Source organism: Epinephelus lanceolatus, chromosome 15, assembly GCF_041903045.1.
Source record: "Epinephelus lanceolatus isolate andai-2023 chromosome 15, ASM4190304v1, whole genome shotgun sequence".
Classification (NCBI taxonomy): domain Eukaryota; kingdom Metazoa; phylum Chordata; class Actinopteri; order Perciformes; family Serranidae; genus Epinephelus; species Epinephelus lanceolatus.
Genome location: NC_135748.1, coordinates 20,971,846 through 20,988,399, shown reverse-complemented (window position 1 = coordinate 20,988,399; position 16,554 = coordinate 20,971,846). Strand labels below are relative to the sequence as shown.

General features: G+C 44.4%; 1 protein-coding gene across 1 annotated transcript in view; it reads left to right on the top strand.

The window, feature by feature from the left end:
- Positions 1–16,554, top strand: part of tmem260 (transmembrane protein 260) — a 29,787-nt gene continuing 13,233 nt past the window's right edge. Inside the window, exons 1-7 of the mRNA XM_033642212.2 lie at positions 1–386; positions 3,575–3,606; positions 5,162–5,313; positions 14,178–14,355; positions 14,468–14,581; positions 14,832–15,011; positions 15,302–15,342. Coding sequence (XP_033498103.1) covers positions 278–386; positions 3,575–3,606; positions 5,162–5,313; positions 14,178–14,355; positions 14,468–14,581; positions 14,832–15,011; positions 15,302–15,342 — 806 coding nt within the window. The 5' untranslated portion in view covers positions 1–277. The remainder of the gene's footprint in view (positions 387–3,574; positions 3,607–5,161; positions 5,314–14,177; positions 14,356–14,467; positions 14,582–14,831; positions 15,012–15,301; positions 15,343–16,554) is intronic.

Sequence of the window (16,554 nt, the reverse complement as noted above, 5' to 3'; positions counted from 1 at the left end):
CGTGAATTGGGTTGCTGCTTCCCGGGAACCGAAACGTTTCAACTTAGCCAACTGCCAAACCTTCACAAACAAAACCGTAAAGTTAAGTCTTTACTTTGTGTCACATTAACTTTACTTCAGCTCTTGACTAACATCAGTTTTAATGTAACTGGTAGCTTACCGTTTTATTTACAGCCCCCAGCGCCCGAAATGTATGGATGCTAACGTTAGCTAGCTCGCTAGTTAGTAGACTTGTAGCGGTTGTTTGAAAACTGTCGAAGTTTATCCACAAAGAAAAATGTCCGCGGAGCAGAGGACAAGCTGGATACTGACAGGCGCTACTGTCGCCTGTGTCACCGCCCTGTATGTGCCCTGTGTGCAGAGAACCGTCCCCGGTGGAGACTCAGGTTGGTGCTAGCCAGCTAGCTAATGCTTCTCTGGTCATGTGGCTTTGTTGTGTTGCCAGACAGCCAATCGCGTGGCGCCTTGTTGGTGCGGCTGCTGCAGCTAAACGGGTGCTGTCCGTGGTACTGCAGGTACATGAGAGACAGAAAACTTTGCTCATGTACATACATAAGAGAGTTTCACTAATATATTGATTTAAAAATACACGTGATTGACGTAAGAAACGTAAGCTATGTTCTCAGTGAGCTTCCAAAGTGTTCATCATTAATATCTTTAGATTGATCTGCAAGAACATACATAGTTCACACACCAGCACCGTTTTCACACTCTACTCTGTGCTATTGATTTAATATTGAAGGTAAAACTGAATGTCAAGTAAATACATTTGAGATAATGCCTGCTAGATGAACATTTATGGTACAGTGTGTAATCAGTATAATAAACACGCAACGCTAAGATATCTTCAATTTCATGTAAACCATTACACATATATTACTGTTGGGTTTGTGGTTGTGTGGTGAAGTGTCTTATATATATTGTTTATACTGTGTTCATTGTGTATTGGTGAGGCAAAGAAGAATTCCATGCCATGTTGGGCAACTAAGTGTATTTATTGTATTATATAAATGAGTTTTGCAAGGGTCTTGCAATGTAGTTACTTTTTTGAGTTACCTTTGACTGAAAGAATGTGATTAGAAGGTTTCTCTGATGTCAGGATCAAAAACAAATATGACCCAGTGGATTAACATGAATTTATGCCATGATAATTATCACAATATTAACTTGACCTGCAACTATTTTCAGCCAATTGCACCGAAATCATTTGTAATTCATAAAGTTATTAGAAAGTTATTGACTGTGTCAAACATTTTACCAGTTTATATACCTACAATAATGATTGTTTTAACCAATATTTGCTGTTTTTTTTTGTTGAGGTTACATGGAAAAATATCTTAGAGCGTTACTTCTAATACTGACTGCACTGCAGTGGTTGGTAATATAGACACCATTTGCAGTGACAATGTATTGCTGATCTTCACCCACAAAATAATATGAGTACTTTGTGTAAATTTGATATCATGTGTATTGCATAAATTGAATTTACACTTTTCTGGAACCAGCCATAGCAGTGCTTCCAAATGTATTTCATCCGGTACCTTCCTGTGTTGTAGGCCAACATGTTTTCCAACATTCTTGTAATTCAGTTCATGAAGGACTGCCTTGCACAATTACAAACAGTGTTTAGAAGTGATAGCAAGGTTACAAACTTGTAAATGTGGACTTGAGGGCATGAAGGCTCTGCTTGTTAGGTTTGCGCTGCTCTGGCATACAAACTGCTGTGGAGGGGAATGCACATTTTGCGGAATGAAAGCGTATGAAAAGCTCGGCCAGATATGAGCGAGGAGAGACGAGGAGTGAGCAGGCAATTGGAGCACTGAGTAGCCCTGCTGGTTGTGCTGCTGTCTGGCGAACGGGGCCTTTGAAAAAATGGCCAACCCCTTCTCCACAGTGTTTAGGGACCGTGCAGGATGCCCGCTCTGATAGTGCCAGCTGAACACCCTTCCGAATTCTCCAGGTCTCCGTCTCTGTGTCCTAATCTCTTTAGGTGTGATGTGCCCTGGAGAGGCTTGAGCACAGCCCCGCGGGTACGCTGTTGTCTAGGAATGTGGAGTGTGGAAATGATGGGGATTATGGGAAGACTGGTGTGGGTGCCCATGCTCCACTATCACAAAGACTCTTGGCACCCATGCTGCTACCCCGTTGAGTCAATATTTTTCCCTTTTTAGTATTGGGGCTGCAGAACTGCATCTCTGTGGCACTGAGATGGATGTTTTGGCTCAGTATTAGTTTGAGTTTCTCTGTGTTGAATGGTGTAAAAGTGTGCCACTACTGAGGGAAAATAAGTGAAATTGAGAAACCGACGAGGGATGAGAAAGTGTGATGTAAAATGATGGCAGGTAGCTGGCGGCTCATGCCAGGTGAAATGGAGCTGTGAAACATTTAAGCTGTGCAGGTGGAGGAGTTCTGACTTCATGGTCCATTAGAGTGATAAGAGTTAGGGCTCCTCATGTGGCAGGAATTTAGGCATAATAATTCACTGTATCGGTAAGGTTGCAAAATAAGTGATGCACCCAATGCCATCTGAAACTCAGCCATTCTATAATGGTTGATGTTTATTTAAATGCACAGCTTGAAAATAACCACCTCAACTCTGTTGCCTTTTTAGCGTCTAGTTAAAAAAAACTAATTTAAAAACCTTTTTAATGTCATTTGTTTCCTAGGCTATGTGTATTAACTTATTAGGCGTATTTCTAGCTTTTATACTGGTACAGTAACAGACTAACACTCCCGTCAGTACTGAAGCAGGAAACAAGGCCACTGTTTTTTTGGCTGTATTGACAGAGGAGATGACTACCCTTCTGGTACCAGTAGAGGGAGCTGTCTTGAACCTAAACATTTATCAATGTCATTTAATCTGAACCAAATTTCAATTTTCATGAGTGGGAGATGCAAACATTGGGTGAGAAATCAGTATAATTTGAAACGCTCTGGGTGTATTCTGGCACAAATGGGTTTGTGCCCAGATACATTAAAGCTTCCTCAAATAGCTTTTAGGGGTTTTCTTTTCACTTTGTGCTGCGCCTCACACAGAGCTTGTCAAAAAATTGTGCAACCGGCTCTTATTTTTACAGCTTACCTCATTCTGTGACTGTCACCAACGTTGCTTTTCTGTTTGTGCCCAACGGACTAAACGAGACATTGAGGCATTGGGAGTGTGGGAGCAGGAGAGAGGCACGTAGAGCGGCACGGGGAAAAAAAAAGAGGAAGGGAAAGGACCCTGATGCATGGGGAGGATGGGACTGGAAGCATTATTCTCAGATCAGCATATGTGTGTGTCTTTGTGTGACAGAGCATTGGAGAGGGAGTCTAATGGCTTGTGTGTGTGTTTATGACTGTGTGTATGTGCTGGAGACGGGTAGGGAGGCATCAGGGGAGAAGCGAGAGATGAAGAGAATGAGCGTGCCGCTTAGGAAATGTCACACTGGGAAGATTTGTAGGTTTTGATCCTGGCAAATTAATGCAAAACCCCAGTGCAAGTATTTGATTTGGGAAAACTTTGGGAGCAGACTTGTCTCTTAATAATAATTATTGGGTTTACATTAATTTCCTCCCCTATTCTCTTCCACAGGAGAGCTGATCACCACTGCTTGTGAGCTGGGGGTAAGTATTAGCTGTATTGTTTAATCAATTCACTCATTAACTCTTATAAGCATTAAGGAAGTTTAATTAAGCATGGGCAGAAAGCAGATTAATTTACTTTCAGTCCACAGGTTTTTCCCCTTCTTTTCTATACACTTATTTTACTAAGTTGCAAGTAGAGAATGCTATAATTTGCAACCCGTTTTTCAAATCCAATTAAAGTCAATGGTAAGGCGATGGCTTTTGTAGGCTTTGCCTTATGTACGGTATAAGGCTTATTATATCCACCCCTCTTTTTTGTGTGTGTGTGTAAGCCGCGAAGAATGAACTAAATCGGGTTAACAGTTATAATAAGTTTTATTATTTAATAAAGTTTATTACGCCGCTGTGATCCTTTTAGGGAGGCTGTGTCGGTGTCACTATGCCAGTAATCCTGCCGTTAGTGCTGCAGTCCGTGTGGCCTGCCTGTCTGCCTTTCAGGCCTCCCCAGGGCCTCGCAGACCGTCCCTGGGCCCCAGGCTGCTGGCCCCCCCTTTTGATCCCCAGAGCTCCAGAGTTCTTCCTTCCCGTGCTCCCTGTGGCCTTCGTCCCCTAGCTGTCCTTTTGCTGCATATCTGTCCACTCCTGTTGGCCACACAGTCCTGTCGCCACATGCTCTGAGCTGATGCTCATTTTGGTGGAGCTACCTGACACTAACACTTAAGCTGTCTGCTGAGTTGCTTTTCTTTATTATATTCTCTACATCACATCCTCTCTTACTGCTCCTTGACTTCTCCTGACCTACATGCTCTATCGGCGACCCGTCCCTCTGATTTGGGTGGAGTTGTCTCTATGTTTGAATGTAACCAAGGAGCATTTGCAGTGTCTGAGGTGACTGGTGAGGTATCCACACTCTCACCTCAGCTCTGTGCTCATTTGAAGAGCTGCCCCTTCTCACTGCCTGCATAGCTCGTGTTATCAGTGCCAGGGAATGAGTCTGTGTTTAATGACTGAGCCCTTATCTGGGTGGAGGAGACTTAGCGGCTAATTGCTGTGATTGCCGAGATCCCCCAGGCGAGAATGACTGCGGCTCGGAGGTGGTTTGGGGGCTGGGACTGGCGAGCACCACGTGCTCTACCACGGGCTCCGGGGAGCTGCACTGTCCTTGGGAAGAGGCCAAAGGAAAAGAAGTGAGAAGAGGGTGGAGGAGAGGGAGAGGAGGGCTCTGGTATCATAGCAGAGTCAGTTTGCGGTCAGGCCAGGCGGGATGTGTCTTGCTTCTCCATTACTGCAGCTCTACAGCACACCACTACTGGCGCCTACCGTGGGCAAAAGAGTAACGAGATTTCCCATTTAGTCAGAAGGGGGCCTAGTAAAAATAACATCCTTACTGCTTCACTGTGGTCTCGTCCTATATTCTCATTCTGCATCTTGTGTCCTTTTCATGCCTCTTATCCAAAGAAGCGCAACTGTTAACTTGCCATCCACAAAAGCACATCTTGAATGAGGCATTACTTTGCTGCTCTCTTGAAGCTGTGACTTTATTTGTCATTGCGCCTCTGGATTTTGATTTCACACTTTGTCATTTTATTCTTAGGTGGCCCATCCTCCAGGATACCCTGTCTTTACCCTACTAGCTCACCTGGCTATGTGTCTCCTGCCCTCACTGTCCCCAGCCCACAGTGTCAATCTGATGAGTAGCCTGCTGGGGGCTGCATCGTGCGGTGCCCTCTGCATTACTGTCTGCAGGTAGGCACGTGAAATATAAGTTCACTTTGTGTCGTTCCTGTGCTCTGTGATTACTGTGGTCTTACGTTAAAGAATGTGCTAAACTGAAAATAATGTCCAGACAGAGCATTTTAAGTGGTGCAGCTCTCTGATAATGTTAGGTCACAAAATTGCACTTGTCAAACTTAGATTTCAGGAAATCACATAGAAGCCTCCTCCCTTCAGCCAAGGAATCTGACAGCAGCCATTTAGTAACAAACTATACATGTGCATCAATCTGTACAGCAAAAGTCAAACATCTGAAGGAAGTAACAATGAAAAGAAGACATTTTTGAGTGGAGGGGGTCTTCAAACATTCCCTCACTGATGTTTTGCATCTTGATGCTGTCTGGAACAGAGAGTGGTATTTTTGGGTCCTGACAGACTGGCAGTGTCGTCCCTGATCCTCTGTTCAGTATTCAGGAGCAGAGCCCAGCCGCACTCCTCCCTCACACCACCCTGCCCTGCCTGTTTACCCATCAGCCACCCGTTGTGAGCGTGCGTGTGTGTGTATGTATATCACAATTATCGCGCCCTCCAACCGCCACCCTGACGTCCCTGTTCTCCTGCCCCCCCACTGCCCAGCATGCTCTCAATCCTGACATGGCACGATTTCTTATCTCCCCCCTTCTTGCCTCCTGGGTCTGAGAGGAACAGGATCACTAACTCTGCTCCTCCCTCTCCCCTCTCTTCAACCATCTCTCCCCACGCTCAGTCATGAGCACAGTTTACGGTCTCTGCATTGCCATCTACCACCCTGCAGTTTCGCCTGCTGCTGACCCTATCATGTAAGGAGTATTTTACCCCTTCCCTCTTTGTGTGTGTGTTTATCTCCTGTGGTTGGCCGCACTACCTTACATCACCCTTTTGCTGATCTTAGTAATTTTCCACATTGCATTGTTGGTGGCAGCTTAGTGTCGACATTTTTCCTTTTTGTCACTGTTTGTGCATACTGGGGCATTTCCAAGCATGTCATATACTTCTAATTTACTCATCCAGAATAGGAATTGTTGAATATGATGTAATTTCTTCCTGCTGTACACCTTGGCAGGCTGTGAGGGACCCAGTGATAGTAGAGGGAAAAGCAGGTGAAAATGGATTTTTGTGTGCTCCCAGGTGCTCAGCACTGGGCTTACTTCCTGTGTGCTTGGCCAGTGTGTGCTAGGTGGCAGGTGGTCTGGAGTAGGTCAGGGTACAGGGTCAGCCCTGCTGCAGAAGGGCAGGGGCTTGGGAGGAAGTGCTACTCAGGGGACTGGCCCTAAGCCCAGACTGCATCAGTCTTACACCCTGCCTCGCCTTACTGTTTCTCAGAGGTGAATCAGAACTTGCCAGTTTCAACCAATCTTCCCAGGACAGGACAGGAAAGGAATAAGGACAGGACAGCAAGAAAGAGAAGGAAACACTGCTTCTTTTTTGGGGCTTTTTGGCTTTGTAACCGTACTGCCCCCCCTAGTCTTAATACATTTGATGAGTTACCAGTCAATTGGAGGATTGGACTCTGTTCTTGGCCAGACATTTACAGACAGTTATTTTGGGGCCAGAAAATATCCATGCAGTCTGGGTGATATTTGGCTCACAGTGTGTGCATGTTAACTGTAGCCCTGTTTGTAATCTCTGGGGATTTAGATCCAATTTTGGATTATGGTCAAGTGAAAAGTCATTATGAGGACCTCCAACCCCACCCACTCCCCAACAAGGGATGATGGGTAGCGAGGACTCCAGCCAGAGCACACAGTCACACCATATAAGCTCTTAAGTATGAACATATAATCTATGCTTTCAATTTGAAAAATAAGCATAAAAGGTTTTAGTCATTATCTGCTCAGGGCCTAGTTTGGGATGAGCTTGTGGCTGTGAATCAGCTGGCAGACTCTGCCTGGTGAGGGGTTACCAGAGAGGGCAAAAGATGAAGAGGGTGAAGGGTGGGGGCGGGGGGTGTTTCCGGATGGTCAAGACCTCCATCTCGGTTCTGGCACGGAGGGCGTTGGGTGCTTTGACCATACTAAGACGACTGGCATAGATGTCATGCCACATCCCTGCAGGGATTCTCTGGCCAGGCCTTTCCCTCAGATGAAATGCCAAAACTGACCAGTTGACACCCGTTCATACCTGCTCTGTCCTTGCAGAGACGCCAGTTTGCTGTGTCTTCTCCCAACATAATTAACTTCTGAGATGCATTTTGTTGTTTTTGTTCCTTTGTGGCCCTTATAAAGTTTTTCACTACTTCTTATTTTTGGGTTTGCATCAGCTGAGAAGTAGACTTTCCCCCTCCCCAAACAAATCATCACTTTGTGTGATTATTTTCAGATGGCAAAATGTATTGAAGTTAATACGGGTACTTGAAGGCAGTTTCTCTCAAATAGTAAATTGTAAGACCTTGAAATTCATCTGGAGTATACCCAACATGGCAAGCCTTTGATGTATCAATTTAAATTAGTCGGCCAGATTGCCGTGTTTAATGTGGGGGAATGTAAGTTGATAGGCTTGGAAGCCACTTCTCTCTCTTGCATAAGTTTAAATGTAGCACTTAGCCTCCCTTTGATTTGTCAATTACAGTTCTCTTGGCTTGATCATATGGTTTGATGGCCAAATTGCATGTCTTGTTATGTTTTCACACCATGCCCTGACAAGCCTTTGAGGATGGTGGACGTAATGATAATTACTATCGATTGCACTCGGAGGTTCACAGAAAGAAACATTTTGCCTGTGGAATGCTAAAGGCCTCCTCAGCCCTGAGTCTCTAGAGGAATGCACCCTTCATAGCAGGATAATCCAGACAGCTCGGTATTCTGTGCTCTCTCGTTTCACAGTTTATCTGCTAAAGCTGCTCTGAATCTCTGCTACCTGGGAGGAATCTCTCTCCATTCCTGAGCTTATCCTGAGAAACCAGGAGCAGACACGTTAGCGTGCTGACAGCCATCAGAGCAGAAAAACAACCTCGCAACGCTCAGTCATCAGCACTTTTTTGGTTTGATCACATGATTACATAACAGGGCTGTTGAAGCGCAGCAAACGTGCACGGCCTCCCCTTTCCCTGGCGGCCCTCGAAACAAAATGCACACCTGCGAGAGGCTCCCCCGCCAAGAACTGGCCCATGTGGCACAGCTGATACCTCAGTGGACCTGAGAATGGGCGTGGTGCCATCCCCTGCCTTGTGCTGCGTCCCCAGCTCCTTATAAGGACCTTCACCATATGGTCCTGATGGCACCTTCCCTCCTCACTCAGGTGGGTTGTTTTTCCACAGCGGTGGGGTTGCGTGTGTCTTGTCAGGGTCATGTCAGGAGCAGTGTGTGGGGATCGTGTTTTGCAGCTATTTGCATAGTTTTGTTGTGAGTGTGAGTTGCGGTGGCTCGGAAACAGCTGAATAGAGTTGTTTTGTTGGATAATGTACTCACGTCTCCCTGCAGGTGGCAAAGCTGCCCCTCTGTCTCACATCTGCTATGGTCGGATAAAATCTTCATTCCAAGTGGCTATAGAGAATACACCCATTCCTATTTTCCTCTGAGAATGCAGAGGACAATTTTAGGTTTGTCTGTTTAAAAGGCCTCAATCTCTAGACCTTTTGTTCCATTTCTGCAGTATCTCATCCGTCATATTGTAGTCCAACAGACCTCCTTTACTCCCCCCATCCTCAGCATGACCAATGGTTCCCCCAGGACTCATCCTCTAATACAGTTAAACAGATGTCTAATGAAGATGTTATTTCCTCATTACTGGCTATGGGATGGGGATAGAGAGGAGGAGGGAGGAGGGCTAGATAGACAGCAGAATACAGTACCAGTTTAATATTCCTTTCGCCCGTGGGCCCGAGATTGTGTCTGCCTCGGACGTCAATATTACATTCCTCACCCACCACAGGCAGTCTTATTAAGGCACCAGGCACGGAGACGGATCAGACTCGGCAATTACAATTCACCCAGAATTAGTTAATGGAATCTATACAGCAACATTTATGTATCACTGGTGTGTGCCTAATGACTTTGTTGGAAAAGGCAGCAATAAAAATGGCATTCAGTGAATTGCATAAACATAGGGTTTTTGTAAATTGTTTTTTTTTTCTCCTCTTCCTGTAATTTTTGTGTGTTGGGTGGAGATTAAGATGGCATTCTGGAAGAAATTGTCATGTCAGTGGCTGCATTGTTTGAGCAGAATTGTGGTGATTAATTTTACACGCACTCGGAGCACTGGAGCGCTCTCCTGGAGGAGGGGTGTCTGAGCGGCAGCACCGGGACCCTTATTTACCCTCCTCTCTGTTCGAGCAGACAGCCTCCTCTTCATACACCGGAATGAGGCAGGGAAGACAGGGAAGTGCCTGGTTTGGTGACTGGTTGGAAATTAGGCTGTGGCATCCCAGATTCCAATATACTGTTTTGAAAGTCAGCTATAAAAAAGGATTAGGGCTGAGCAATACTGAAGGAATGAAATAACATGTATTATTTTTACCTCAACATTAATAATGTGAAATTTTGGTGATGACTGTTGGTTCTTTTGTAACATAATTTCACATAAAAAACAAATAAGGAGAAGCATTTACTGGGTATCTAGTTTAAAATAGAATTTAATTATGTCAATAATATGTCTTTAAAACAGCTGGGTTGTATGGCTAAAATCAATATCATGATATCAATGATGATGATATCAATAAGTATCATGATATGGCAAATTCATGTCAGTGCAATTAATGATGTGATACTGTCATGCTCTTCACAATTAAAACACTGATAACGTGTTAGATGTTAGTCTTTAATTACAGTTTACTTGAAATCATTTATTTAAAGGAGCACTCCAGTGATTTAGTCTTGCACTTCCATAAAGTTAGGAGACTTACAAGAGATGAATTTTGAATAAGAAGAGTCAAAAGCAACAGAGGCCAAAAATATCCTGTCATTTAGTGTCAAGCACCTGTAACACTGGATCCCACATTTCCTATAATGCAACTCAGTGGCATCTTTCATTAAACTCTCCCAGCCTGGTAAGCGTCCATATCTTTTCATGTCTGTGCCCCAGTTTGCAAAACAGGCTTTCTGCTAAAAATCCCAAACCAAAAGAACCCAGATGATGTCATTTTTAACATTGGAAAGCTCCTACATAGCCACAGAAGATATTAGCTGTCTCTAAAATCAGTAGTAGGCTAAAACAGTATGTGGAATTTTTTATTATCTCTGAAACCAACAGTATGTGAATTACATACTATTTCTGATGAAATATTATAGTATAACACTGACACTACGCTGGAGTAATTATCCCACAATTCAAAGCACTAGTGGACAACGTTCATAATGGACAATGACCAAGACATCTCTGTAATGTCAACAAAGACCCAATTTAAGTGTAAGTATGTAAGAAGTTTAAGATGTCACTTCACTTGGTATAATAATATAGTTTTAAAATTATGTTTCAATTACTGGTAGAGCTGAGGTTGGCACATGTTACCATGGTTACGCGTCTCCACCCGGCAAGAAGGCTCTGATGAAGTGACATGGAAATTACAGCTCTCTGTGTCTGCAAAGATGCATGCTTTTTTTAGGTCCACGAAAGTACATTGAATGATATTATACACATGGGGTATGTAGTGCAAATTATGTGATTTTGGATGCAGTCATGATACATTCACACGCTAACAAGCACTCTGTTTGTCAAGTAAATGTAACTAGATGTGTGTGTTGGTTAGACAAAAACACATTTTTAAAAATGATAACATGAGTCCATACACTGGCTGACCTTAAAATACTTTTTGGTGTTTTAAATAGCATTTGTTTTCCTGACATATATACGTATTGTATCATTTCAAAGCCTATATTTGTACATCAGTCGCTGCTTGGCTTTGAAATTTCAATGCAGTGCATCAGACACTTACCACTGTCATATAATAGCTACTAAGTACCCTGCCTGGTGTCCTGGCCAGAGGAGAGCCCTGGGGTGTCAGCGAGGGCCAGCTGGAAACCTCCGCCTCAGCCCGAGCAGGCCACCTCCTCTCTCGGGCTCTCTACCCTCTTCAGGAATGTGTGATTGTTTTCCAGCGCTGCTTCCCCAAACCACCACTTGGTTAGAGAACAGTGCAGCACTGATCCGCGATGGCACAGCTGTGGTATTGTCTGTTCCCCGGGGTGGTGTGCGACAGTGGCTCCCTTGGCCAGCTCCATTGTGAAGCCTCATTCAGCGCAGAGTGCTGGTGTAGGCTTTTTTGTGTGCTGTTATTTAGCACAGGCGACTGGTGCTGGCATGTCTCTGGTCCGTACTGTAGAACTGAGGGAGTAAATGAGGCAGGTCCCATTTTGACACTTCAAAGTGATTATATTGAGCTTTTGTTGTGTCCTTGAAGGGGGCATCGCTTACCAGAGCCTGTTGTATCATTGTCATTCATTAGTTTTTATTTACCTTTGATATTTTTGTTTGAACCTGTCTTCAGGACAGTTTTATACTAAATATTTTCTAATTTTTTTCTATTTCAGCATTTTCATTCCTTATGTGTGATTTTTAGCAAAAAAAAAAAGTTGAATTAATGGTAATTTTCTTTCTATCCATGTACATTATTACCAAGTTTGTGCTTCATTCCAGACTTCATGCATAATATTTGTCATTCAGTTAATTACCCAAGTGATGACACAGACATTTTGGCAGGGTGGATCAGTGCAGGGTAAAATAGTCTCGTTGTCAGCCGTGTTATTCTCCTGCCACGTCTCAACCAGGCCATTGTCACTGAGCCACAACATTTCAGCACAGCAGCATCCCTGCACCGCATTGAGTCACGATAACAGGGAACACGGCCACACTGGTGTCAGAATGTGTCCTGCTTTATCTGCACGCCCTGGGAGCAGCCAGCCCGGAGAATGAGCTGTGGAGAGGCTTGAGAGGCTGACTGGGACCCAGGTGGTCCTGCGCAGACAGACAGGTCATTTACAGCCCACACTGTACACACATCACTGGGCTCTTACGGACTGACAAGCTCTAACAGAGAGATTTGTCAGGCACTTGGGGAGAATAAAGAAGTTGAAGAACAGGAATGTGTGTGTGTGCATGTTTGTGTGTGTGTCTCTGAATATGTGACGAGTGCTGCCTGACTATCAGGCGAGGCTTCAGAAGCAGGGACACACTCGGTGTAATAACCTCGTCCGTGGACCCCCATGACTGCGCTGCACCCAGTGCTGCCCCGAAATGAGCCCCCCTGCTAGGTGTATGAGCTATGGGTTAATTGTCATGCAGGGAGGTAAAATTATGGGTGCGGGGGGTCTCTGCACCTCAACAAAAGTCCCCATCTGCCCCCCTCCACCCCATCCTCCTTCATCCTTCCTTCAAGTTACAACTAATTCCTGGAGCGGTGCAGCGAGAAAGACGCTGCTATCTCTTATTAAGACCCACTCCTAGACGCCCCATCAACACAGTCCACCCCCCCCCCCCCTTTAAGTGCGCGCACACACACACACACACTCATTCACCAAGCTCGCCTTACAGTGAACACAGAGGAAAAATAGTGGAGAGAAGGAGAGAGAAAGCCCAAGAAAAAAGGGGAAGTAGTCAGCAAGCAAGAGTTTTTTTTCTACCCTGCTCTCGCTCTCCCTCTCCTTTTTTTCCTGATTTACCGCGCTTTCCTCAGAAAGCTCCATTGTTCCCCTAGCCTAAGTCTCATCAGGCCTTTTGTGGCTGACTATCACAGCGGCAGGCAGAGAGCTGGAAATGTATAAATGGTATCATGCCTTGTGATTAATGGCGGTGCTTATGAGTCAGGTCTGATAACGGGCCTGCTCTCTACTCAATTTCAGATACCGTTAATGGAATCTGTCTTCTGCGATTGTAATGTGAGAGCGCCTAATTTGCTATGGAGCTTGAAGCTGTCACCGGCAAGGGATTGTGGGGTCATAAGGGACCTGGCAGCCGTTTGGCCTGCAGCTTGTATCTGCGGTGCTGAATAGAGCAGCTCTCTGCCTGTCAGTTAGCTGATAGGCTGATGAGGACTCTAAGCCACTCCACACAATGGCGGAAAGGGCCATACTGCCTGACTTCCCTAATTGTCGAGCCTGCTCATATTTCAGAGCCAGCATGCCGGGGACTGGGCTGCTTTTTTTTTCTCCTTTCTCTTTTTTCCCCTCTCTCTTCTTGAACTTTTTTCTTCCCTTTTCTATATTTCATCCTTTATCCCGCACACTGTCTCACCCCTTTAACGCACACTTCTCTGCACTATTTTTCTTTTCTTTCCCTTCTCCCCATCATTTGTCGCCTCTCTCTCTCCCCCTCTGTCTCTCATTTTAGTAAGTGGTGGGTCTTAGCGTATGACAGATTATCCCAAGTTTGCTTCAATTACCGCAAAGGAGATGGAGACAGTACAGGAGAGGAGGAAGGGGAAAAACTTTTGTGCACACATTATATTTAAGAAGCTGAGGATAAAGTGCTATCTCTACCACGGTGGTTTCTGTGCCAGTCTGCTCGAGATCAACCGGCTGCCGGGGAGGGAGTTCTCATGATATGTGAATGGCCCAGTTTACTGGGTGTTTTTCAAGGTCTTGTCCGAGAAGCAAACTTGGGTCGAGGGAAGATTATAATGGGTCCCCAAATTAGTCTGGGGGGCAGTTGTGGCTTTCAAAATTTTAATTTCGTGTGAAGCTGCTGACTTTGTTGTTCTCCCTTTTTTCTGACACTTCAGTAAAACTTAGATCAAATAAAATAAGTGAACGAAAAGTAAGGCTAGGATCAGTGTATTTAAATATTAGCCTGTCTGATTACTGAATTTTGTTAGATCCAGGTACTGTACGTGATTCAAAATACATCTAAGATATTCTTGGGTGTGTGTGGCAAGTCCCAGATCTTTCTAAAGTTGTGTATAATGAAGACCTCTCCTCCCTCACCATCAGGTTGGTAGGCCCCGGCCCCGGAGCAGTACTTGCCGGGGGCGTGTTTGCTGTGTCCAGGCTGAGCTGGCAGTGGTCCATGGTGGCAGAGGTCTTCACCCTCAACAATCTTTTCACTGGTCTGCTCTTCTTCTTGACTGCCAGCTTCCACTGTGCTGAAAACACCACCCAGAGAGTGAAGGTAACTCAGTGCAACCCTCATCGGGGGCCTGTGTCTTTAAGTTTCCTGTGATCATTCCTTAGATAACTTCAAATTGGACTCAGTGCTGTGCTCAAATGCTTGACCTTGTCAGATTGCACACTGGGGAGCGCTGTGCTGCGGTTTGGGGCTCTGTAACCAGCACACCCTGGTGCTTTATGTGCTGGTCATCATTCCCTGGGTCCTTCACCGTCTTTACTCCCTCAGGGTAAGTTCTGGGGTTTTATTTATAGAAGCTTACATAGAACAGATTTGAAATGTGTGTTTAAGAAACCCCAAGACAAGTAAGGAAAGTAGGCCTTGTTTCTATTCTATATACACTGCAGACACTTGCCATATCGATATTAAAAATCAAGTCATGTGTAATAACAAAATTGAGCTTCTTGGGATGCGTTTAATTTTGCTTCCATATTTATATTAAAAAACTGAGAGCATCACTCTCCAAACAATCCCGACAGGAGCTGTCTTTGCGTGGCCTGGTGTCTCTGGGAGTGTGTTTCCTCGCTGGCTTTCTGCCATACATCTACCTGCCCATCTCCTCCTACTTGAACACAGCCCGCTGGAGCTGGGGGGATCAGACCACCCTGTCAGGCCTGCTGACCCACCTGCTGAGGGCTGAATATGGCACCTTCAGTCTGGTACTTCCTGCTAAACTAACACACTACTCTAAGTGGTTTTTCTCATGTGCCAGTTGTTGGTATATTTGCTCTGGTGACATTTTTTTATCTTGTATTTCAGTGGTTTTCATTTTAGTTCTAACGTTTTACACCCAAAGATAAAAAGGTAGCACACAGACATTCAGGACAAAGCTGACTAATCTCAAATTGACCAGTTTATTCTGGCCATGTCAAACAAACACGCTGATGTTTCGACCTAGTTGCTTTCATCAGAGCATCAGGTTTTAATTGTATTCTTTTTGTGTTTGCAGGCAAAGATGGAGAGCTCTGTCAACCTGACATTGATGCTAAAGTGAGTCTGCTTGGCCTTTTTTCAGCTTTTTGTCTTTTGTCTTTCTGCTAAATTGTCCACATGATTTAAATACTAAATGCAGCCATTTATTATGTATTTTGAATTAAATTGAACAGGATTCCTGGGATGGTAGTGACACTGTTTAAAAATGGGGATAAAGGGTCATTCACGCCAAGAACAATTACTATAACAATAACGATGTGAGCATCCACGCTAACGAAACAGTGGCATCAAGAACACGCTGTGCGCTCCAGCTGTTCTACAGCCCAGGAAGATGGTTAATGATAGTGTTTATTTTTAATGAACCATAAAATTGATCCTAACGATATCATTCTCCACTGCCGTCATTATAGTTGTAGTGTGGACTCCACCATCCACTTAAGTTAGAACAATTCTTTTAAAACAATATACTGTCATAGTTGTCATTCTTGGTATGGACACCCTTGACCGTGCACATCTTCAGACAGCCTCTCCTGGAATGCTCATGGCATGAGGTGGGTGTGAAAATCAGATCAATGGTTCTAGAAAGTTACGGAAATAGTATTCGACCATCCCATGAACAGTAATCACGTAGTGTTCTTATACTATCTTATCGGTTGTCTTTACAACCTTTGTGTTCTGTTCCTACTTAAGGCCCAAATGCACTGAATGTGATAATCAGTGCACCTCATTTGAAACATGTCAACTAATGCTCCTATGGCGCACTGCAGGCATCAGATTTGACATGCCAACACCACAGAACTATCAGCATTTTAGTAAAAGGTTGCAATTTAAGCAAAAATTTTGTATATTAGAGAAACCTTATCTCTACATCTCTTTACATTTCTATTTGAGTAATGTAATATGAAGTTCCAGCACCACAGAACCAACAGTATTTTGGGAAAAGGTCACTATTTGACTGTAGGCAGGCACAAGTTTATATGCTTAACATATATCCCTATTAATTTAAACATAGGGCAGGTGGGCAAGTGTTGGGTGCATGTTGCTGCGTAAGTTGGTTGGCAGTAGAACACTAGTAAAGCTACTTGGGACCAGCCTTCTCATCAGACACTGCAGCTGCAGAAAAAAACACCTTTGGTTGCTGGGTCCTCATTTCATGTTACAAAATTGAGAGTAGGGGTGTCAAAGCAGTTTGACATATCTCATAATGCCTCAAACTAAAGGTGTACTTCAAATGTGGGTCAGATGCTTTCAGTGTGGTTAGGCCTTCAG